Source organism: Oncorhynchus masou, unplaced genomic scaffold (assembly GCF_036934945.1).
Source record: "Oncorhynchus masou masou isolate Uvic2021 unplaced genomic scaffold, UVic_Omas_1.1 unplaced_scaffold_9926, whole genome shotgun sequence".
NCBI lineage: Eukaryota > Metazoa > Chordata > Actinopteri > Salmoniformes > Salmonidae > Oncorhynchus > Oncorhynchus masou.
In genome coordinates, this window is record NW_027016770.1 from 1688 (window position 1) to 9910 (window position 8223).

At 44.4% G+C, this 8223-nt stretch overlaps 2 protein-coding genes across 3 annotated transcripts; one reads left to right on the forward strand and one right to left on the reverse strand.

Moving 5' to 3' along the window:
* The first annotated feature begins 1786 nt into the window (after positions 1-1786).
* On the forward strand, positions 1787-4580 carry LOC135539143 (E3 ubiquitin-protein ligase RNF113A-like). Its single transcript, XM_064964988.1, has 10 exons — positions 1787-1916; positions 2196-2275; positions 2362-2460; positions 2608-2715; positions 2872-2981; positions 3089-3195; positions 3316-3405; positions 3515-3608; positions 3694-3800; positions 4407-4580. The coding sequence occupies exons 1-10, from the start codon at positions 1814-1816 to the stop codon at positions 4472-4474; spliced, it is 966 nt and encodes a 321-aa protein (XP_064821060.1). The 5' UTR covers positions 1787-1813; the 3' UTR covers positions 4475-4580.
* Positions 4581-4612: 32 nt separating this feature from the next.
* On the reverse strand, positions 4613-8209 carry LOC135539142 (STE20-related kinase adapter protein alpha-like). Of its 2 annotated transcripts, XM_064964987.1 has the most exons (10): positions 7472-8209; positions 7219-7340; positions 6906-7014; positions 6591-6714; positions 6344-6515; positions 6148-6252; positions 5770-6020; positions 5640-5682; positions 5340-5516; positions 4613-5135 (listed from the first exon to the last, which is right to left on the reverse strand). In XM_064964987.1, the coding sequence occupies exons 1-9, from the start codon at positions 7521-7523 to the stop codon at positions 5361-5363; spliced, it is 1134 nt and encodes a 377-aa protein (XP_064821059.1). In that variant the 5' UTR covers positions 7524-8209; the 3' UTR covers positions 4613-5135; positions 5340-5360. The 2 variants fall into 2 exon arrangements, with proteins under 2 accessions (XP_064821059.1, XP_064821058.1); XM_064964986.1 differs by having other exon boundaries at positions 4613-5516.
* Between the last annotated feature and the right edge of the window lie 14 nt (positions 8210-8223).

Here is an 8223-nt window from a genome sequence, read left to right on the forward strand (position 1 = left end):
ATACAGATTTCCAATTGCTGAAATCGTCCCTAATTAATCGGCCATTCCGATTAATTGGTCGACCTCTAGTATAGATGCATAAGGACACAGAGACAAGACACATTGGGTATTTTGCAAAAACACATATGCACTCTTGAAATAATTGTGATATATATATATATATAATAAAATTGAATAGAGTATTATATTATATTAATTTACATGACAAATGTTAATCATCATGAAGTATTCACATTAATTATGCCTTTACAAATAGGAATATTCTAGGATGGAGCACTGATGATACATTAGCCTACATTGGGTAAAACATAACTTCTCCTTCACCAAGTTATCAAATAGCATTCCCATGACAACCAGACACTGGGGTATGACTGCTATATTATCAGCAGTATCAGCTGTAGGTATCAGTTACTCTGGTATAGATGAGCTGGCAAAAATGTTGTAGGCCTATACTTTTTTCTGAGAGCCACCGGGAGAAATTCCTCTGGGTGTTTTTAGTGCATAATGAGTACAGCACAACATCATTCAATGACCATAATAAACATCCGATTTCACTGTGATGTCATTATCTTGGAGCCGCATTTCTATAAGCGGTAAATAATGTCCTCGTTCCTTGAAGGTTGTCGTCATTGCGACATCACCGACCTGGGGAATTCTGGTGGACCTATGCTCTCTCAAACATAGGCCTCACACACCCCATTTAATCCACTTTCCTTTCAAATAGGCCGACATAGCGACGGAGACAGCCGGGTGTCCACCAAGGTAAACCGCATATGTGGCTGTTTATTTTTAAAGCTGATTCTCTCTCACCGTTATTTACCAAGATAAAAAAAAACATAAAACATTTATCCATTTAAATTTCCCCAAGTAGCCTAATGTATAGGCTAATGTATAGACTACCACAGTGCCCATAGCTGTGAAATATGTTGCCTTTTGTTTTTCTTTTCGTTTTCTTATGAGAATGTATGATTGGGAACAAACAACACAGGACACAGAGCTGGCACTAACACTTTAACTATTGCAGCCGCAAATTATTCGAACGCTTAATACATTGTAGCCTAAGCCATTACACATTTATTTCCATGCATGCATTAACTAATATGTGTGGTTAACATGACGTGCCAACCACACGAAACCTCTGCTCCCTTGTGTTTACCTGCATACGGTGATGAGATTTTTTCGCTCCACGCCGACGCTCCGAGAAGATGCCTTTTTCGATGTCAAACCCATAGCCATTGCTTTTCGGACACAGCCGGATTCCATTCAGCAGCGGTACGGAGCCTTCCGGTAGCCCAGCACCACCAAGACCCCTCCCTCCGCAGGCCTATGCCATATATTCCGGTGTCCTCACTTCTCCGCGAGAAGCTGATGCTAAATTAGTTGGCTCTACGTTGACGCACAACGATGGAGTTGTGCAGGGTCGAGTTGTGCAGGGTGAATAGACATAGTATAATTAAAATACCCTCTGCATCAAGATACCCAACGTTGATTTATCCTACATAAAATATCCCATCATCTAATAATCCTACATTTTATCATAATGTGATTTGCGGTTTTATAACACTATAGAAAATGATGACTGACTATATAGGATATTATTTAGTTGCGCCACAACATATCTTACAAATAATATGCAATAAAACAATTAGAAATTGGCATGAAATAACTGCAAATGTCGTCTACTTAACTGTATACGTTGTACTGTAGATAATTGGCCACAAGGTGGAATACTGTGCCAAATGATTGTGACTCCTCGACGCTAGAGGTCGCTCTAAAATCGTACTTCACCATTTTTTTGTAAACAGAATGAAAGATGGCGGAGTCAGGGGAACCCAAGGCAACCTGTACTTTTCTATTTAAAAAATCTACCAAAAAATGCAACGCTCGGAAGAGAAAAGCCAGTGACAGCGACAAAGGTGAGCTACAGTGTTTGAGTCCAGCTCAGTGTTGTTTCAAAAGCAAACAAAAAGACTGCATTGTGCATGAAAACCATGGCTATTAGTAATAGTCCTCGAGCTAGCTATAGTAGCGAACATTTTAAGTTTATTTAGTAAGGCGTTAAGATTGGGCTAAGTAAAAACAGAACTACTGCCAACTATAAAACATCCAAGCCATGGAAATGATTGTGTAAGTGGCCGAGTACTGTAACCACTGAAGTGTCCCACTCACATGCTGATGATTGCCTCCATTGTCAGATGGCAACAGTGACGAAGACAAGAATGCTGTCGTCAGAAAAGAAAAAAAGACGGGTTCAGCAAACCCTATGATTCAAAGGGTAACGTCGATTGACTGACTACAAACGAATCAAGCTTGATACGAAACATTTTTTATAGTGTGAAATCATTCTTCTCTTCTTCCCAGACAAAAAAAGTAGAGAGAGAGGTGGTGTCATCTGCTGAAAGTGACGAGGAGAAGGAAAGAAAGAAAGTCACTGTCGCTTACAAGTCCACACGGTCAGCGGTGAGTTATTTTGAAAAATACCTCTCTACCCATTAATCTATGAATTTATCTATTAACAATGTTTTGTATTTATATCCTCCCTGCCCCTTTATTGCTCAGCCCTGTATAAAGCTATCAATCTCGCCCTCCTCCCTTCACTGTGTATAGAAACCAGAGGGGCCAGATGACATGGGAGCAACTGCAATCTATGAGCTGGACACAGCAAAGGACAATGATGCACAGGCCATCTTTGAGAGGAGTCAGAAGATCCAGGAGGCAAGACATCTGTCTCTTGTTGGAGGAACTTTGATTCCTTCGTGTATCTACATCTTAGTATTGTATCATTTGCATTCTTCCCCTAGTTTTGTTGTAAATTGGGACAGCGTTGGTCCGCAAATGCTTAATAAAGGTTTCTATCCTCTCCCTCACCAGGAGCTGACCGGTAAAGAGGATGATAAGATCTACAGAGGAATGAACAACTACAAAAAGCACATCAAGCCCAAAGACTCCACCATGGGAAATGCATCATCTGGCATGGTCAGGTGTGGATGCATGTTATGTGACAGAGTAAAGTTGAAATGACTTGGGGAAAGTTTTAATTGTTTTTGCCAAGTATTTGCATCATCAGTGTTCTCTTTTCTTTTGTCAGGAAGGGCCCAATCCGGGCCCCAGAGCACCTGAGAGCCACAGTGAGGTGGGACTACCAGCCAGACATCTGTAAGGACTACAAAGAGACTGGCTTCTGTGGCTTTGGAGGTGAGTAAGGACTTTGCTGGAAGGTTGCCTCCCCCAATGTCAAGCTTTGCATAGGTCCTCCTTTCCCAACTTGAATTAATCATCTGTGGAAGTCTCTTCAAGTTTCTTTTCCCTCCTTAGACAGCTGCAAGTTCCTCCATGACCGCTCAGACTACAAACATGGCTGGCAGATTGAGAGGGAGCTGGATGAGGGGCGCTATGGGGCCAACGGTGAGTTCACAACAGGGGAAAAACACAGGGCTGTGTAGATTCAAGATTCATTTTAGAGAGTTGACTTGTGTTTGATACAGCTGTTCAGTAATGTGTGGTCTGTATGTAGATGATGAGAACTACGAGGTGAGCAGTGACGAGGAAGACATGCCCTTCAAATGCTTCATCTGCCGAGAGTCCTTTAAGAACCCCGTCATCACCAAGTAAGACAATGCTCCTTAACTCCTTCACCATTGTGTGTAGAGAAACTTCCAGCTAATCAAACCACTCATGTCTTGTCTCCCGCAGGTGTCGGCACTACTTCTGTGAGACCTGTGCTCTTCAGCACTACCGCAAGTCCCAACGCTGCTATGTGTGTAACGTCCAGACCAACGGCGTCTTCAACCCAGCTAAAGGTGAGAACAATGCATCTCAATTACCATGGTCAGCATAGTGGTATGGCATTAACATTAGGTCTTGGATGGTCCACCAAAGCATCACTTTAAGCTAAGAAAACAAAACTAAAGCAACAGTAGTTTGTTAACCATGGAGCTTATGTTGCCTGACTCCTCAAGCTGAATTCCTCTGCTCTATCGTTCGCTACATACTTTAGTCTGAGACCACAATCATTGAAGTTGTTTTTGTGACGTTAAAATGAGTGGTGTTGTACAAAACAAGGTCATCAGCAATTGGATAATCTCTAACCAGAGTACCAATGACACATTTTTTAAATGTTGATTTACCCATGTGTTCTGGCCCCAATCAGACAGTCAAGAATGTATTTCCATTCTAGGAATCTTAGGGGAGGTACTCGGCTCCAGAAATTCATGTCCAGTGGCGTTTGGCCAGAGCAAGGAGTTTTGGTAGACAGGCAAGAGATTATGTAATCGGGTAAAGGACTCGTCTATAGTCAGTCAAATAGAAATAGCTCACTGCTCGAATATTCAGGCCCGTGGCTGTGTAAGGCTGAGTTGAGTTAATAAGCTCCAGGCAGTAGCCCTAAATGTTCTCTCTCTCTCCAGAGCTGGCAGCCAAGATCGCCAAACACCAAGCCATGCTCGACCAGCCACCCTCTGATGAAGAAGATTAGCAACCTACTGTAAATACAGTACCTGTCCAATTTCATCAGTGTCTGTTGTCTCCTCTCCACTGTTGTTTCATTGTCAAGCTTTCTGGAATAAAACTCAATTTTTAAATAGTTGACTGATTACTTACAATGACAGTGAGAGCCCGGAGGTGAAAGGTGTTTATTATCAAGTAAAATAGTTGACACTCCCAACACTTTCCCTTCATGAAACCCAGACAAACTATCTGAAACAAGCACCATTGTAACATTAAATTTTTTGCAGGACATAAAATGGTCAATCAAATACATGGACCTCAGTTGGCACAGTCTAGTGTTAACTTGCTTTGCTATATCTTCAGTTGAGGGTTTCAGGTAGAAACATTTTTTCTTCCCTCTCTGTAAAACTGACAGTTCAGTATGAGGAAATGCAAACACTGTCTGGTTCGTGATAGCCTTGGACAAACTTCTGGAATCTTCCATCTGTTGTGATGGCTGATTGGATCAACCCTTGGTAATGCGGTCAGTTCCTGGTCTTTAATGTCAACAGATGGGTCAAGTACAGCTCAGAAAAAAATAGGTAGTCTCTGCTATACCTTTAATGGAACATCTCCATTGGCAAGTGAAAGAGCTGACTGGACATACTCGCCCATACAGTTCTTCGACAGGTCCAGAGCTGTAGTAGAATCTGGAGAGATGTGTGCGTGAGAGGAATTGGGTGTCAGTCAGTGCAAGGGTCTGTCTGCTCATGCATCTTTTAGACTAGAGAGATGGTAGCTGGCTTTTAAACCCAGTCAACGGGAGGAGAAACTGCTTTGAATTATTTACATGGGCCATTTTAATAAGAAAGCGTAAATCCAGTCTGAGCGTCTCTTGGTTACTACACACACACCTCTTTCCTGTTCCTCTGTGGTCAGAAGTCCCAGTCATCCACATCCATGTGGCTGAGGCCAGACTCCAGGCTGGCCAGTACAGAGGCAGCGTCCTGAGGCTGGGTACTCTCAAAGCCCGTGATGGGCTTTATGGGCCGGAACAGCTCAGGCAGAGCCTCCGATGGCCGACGCTTAATCTAGGGAAGAATGGAAAGAAATCTCATGGGGATTCTAACAATCAAGTGTGTGACTGAATGAAGCCATTATGACTTAAATGTTTCACATTGATGTTGAGGAGGGAGGAACAAGATCCTACTGACCTGTTTGAAGAAGGAATGACCAATGAGAGCACTGGCTGAGGGTCTGAGGGGGGGAAATAAACAATTAAATGAGCTAAAATTCATAAGACAATCAATGTGAGGACCAGCAGCCTAGCTTGGCGTGGCTCACCTCTTCTCTGGGTCCCTCTGGAGACACAGCTCCACAAAGGCATGGAAGTGGGGAGAGAAGGTACGACTGTAGGGGTGGCTCCCTGAGTTGGAGGGCTCTCCGTTAGAGTGGTGGGCCCCTCCGGTGCTGGGGCCCTCACAGATCCCAGAGTCAGCTCCAGAGCGGGAGGGCTTCATGGTCAGCTCCTCTGGGGGGATGGTGGTGGTGTCCAACAGACAGGGGACTGTCCCGTTCAGCTTCTCCAGCAACATCTAAAGACAGAGGACCACGAAGAAGACAGGGGGGAGGAAGAATGGAGAGAGATAAGTCAATTGAGGAGCAGAATATATATCTTTCAGAATAAAGATCGGGTGAGGTGTTGATCTGGCCACTAGTCACCTGTGTGGCTGGCATGTCTTTGAAGGGCACATGTCCATTGGCTAGCTCACAGGCTGTGATGCCAAGACTGTAGATGTCTGACCGGAAGTCGTATCCCTGCAGATTCTGACACAGCAGGGTTGACCGATAAACAAATTAAGGTATTATAGTTTAAAAGCAAGGTATTGTATGTTTGCCAGGTGTGGTATGGAGTTACCTGCTGCAGCACCTCTGGGCTGAGCCAGGGAAGCACCTTGATGCTGTACTGGGGGAAGTCATGGACCACTCTGGCCCGCTGGCCGTGACGGATCAGACTGATGATGCTCCTCAGACCAGACATACACACCTGACCGTCTACCGAGATCAACACGTGGCTGGCCTTCACGCTCCTAAACACACAAAATTAGACGCCATGTCACAATCCTGCATGAAAAGTCCTGGGCTTGTGTGTATTTTGTACTTACCGGTGTACATAGCCCATGTGGTGGATGTAGTCCAGGGCTTTGAGCATGCCCAGTAGGATGTAGGCGATGGCCAGCTCATTCATCCCATCAGTGAAGTGGCTGCTGATCAGGTCTCTGGCTGACCCTAGGACATGTTAGACACTACATTAGTCAGAGAGAGAGCAGAGGACTGAATAGTAGGATTAGGTGGAAACAAATTACATTAGTGTGGGAATGGTAACGAGAGTTCTCCGGTCTACATTTAGCTTTTGACTACATTTGACTAGGACCAGAGTGGTGTAGTGTTAGTCAGTGCTCTCCTGTCGGACTCCTCACCATAGGCCATGAAGGGAGAGATGACCCACAGCTCGTTCTCTGCTATGAAGATGCTCCTGTAGGGCAGGATGCTGGAGTGGTGGAACAGCTTAGATACATGGAGCTCAGCCTGAGAGAGACAGAGATTAGACTGGGTTAGGTTTAATGGACAGATAGGGAGATTAGATTACATAACAGGTGATGTCATAAAGCAAGGGATGAATGCATTCAGAGGGGAGGAGTGAAAGAGGGATATAAAGACAATGATGATTTGACTGATGTCTGTCTGCCTGGCAGAGGCAAATGTGACAGATGGATCGTGACAGGTCCAGACCTGCAGGTAGTTGACCATTTCATTGGTGCAGGACTCCAAGTCAATCCGACGGATTGCTACGTGTTCCCCTGTGGGTCTGTATCTGGCAAGGTTGACGGTCATCAAGTCCTCCAGGCCTCGGCCTAGCACAGCAAAACACACACACACACACAAAAATTAGACTAGAGACAGGAGCACAAACAATGTATTCAACAACAAACACAAGCGCCTTGGCAGCCAAGTCACTGGGGTTGGAAGCCTGAGACTGACTGACCGATGATGGTCAGGAGCTCATAGGCGCTGCTGTCGGGGAGGAAGCTTCCCATGGTGTCCCGCCGTGGGACTGAGGTCAGGCTCTCGTGGCTGTCTTCATGGGCCTGGGGAGAGAGGCGGCAGCAGGGAAGGAGTTAGCGTTGGAAATGATAGCCTAAATTGGCCCTTAGTTTTGGGCATTACTTGTGGCATTGTGAGAGTGGCCTGCAAAGGCTTGGTCAGACGTGAAGGTTATCCTAAATCATATACAGTCACACTACAGAACAGAGTGTGTACGAGCCGTACTTGTGGAACCTGAGTGGAGAACATCTAACTTGGCAAATTATAAGCAAGAAGCTACATCAATTATGAATCATGCCTCCTCTATACCTCATCACACCATAGTGCTTGAAATATTAACGCTTATGGTAAGACACATGCAGAGTGGGTACCCGAAAATAATAATGAGTGTGTTCAGAGAGGAAGAGGCGAAGCAAGAGGTTGAACTCTCACCAAAATGTGTCCAAAATAAGCCTAATGTGTTTCAATGGGCTTATTTTGGACTTAAACTTGTTTCCTGCCTTCCCGCCTTTAGAACAATGACTCCCATTGTTTGGCGGAGACTTGAGCATCTCGTGTATCATCTCAAAAGACAAAATAGGGATCCAACAACAGTCTTAAAAGATGCTCAGAAAAAATAACTTTTCACTGTCAAAAAGTTTGACTGGAAAAAAAATATGTATGCAGGGCTCTATGCTTAAAAATGTTTTACAA

Coding starts and splice junctions, on each gene's coding strand:
- LOC135539143 (XM_064964988.1), top strand. CDS start 1,814: ATGGCGGAGTCAGGGGAACCCAAGGCAACCTGTACTTTTCTATTTAAA. Junction 2,461..2,607: donor ACAAGTCCACACGGTCAGCG/GTGAGTTATTTT, acceptor CACTGTGTATAG/AAACCAGAGGGGCCAGATGA. Junction 3,609..3,693: donor AAGAACCCCGTCATCACCAA/GTAAGACAATGC, acceptor TGTCTCCCGCAG/GTGTCGGCACTACTTCTGTG.
- LOC135539142 (XM_064964987.1), bottom strand. CDS start 7,523: ATGGGAAGCTTCCTCCCCGACAGCAGCGCCTATGAGCTCCTGACCATC. Junction 6,021..6,147: donor AAGACATGCCAGCCACACAG/GTGACTAGTGGC, acceptor CTCTGTCTTTAG/ATGTTGCTGGAGAAGCTGAA. Junction 5,683..5,769: donor CAGAGGGACCCAGAGAAGAG/GTGAGCCACGCC, acceptor TCCCCCCCTCAG/ACCCTCAGCCAGTGCTCTCA.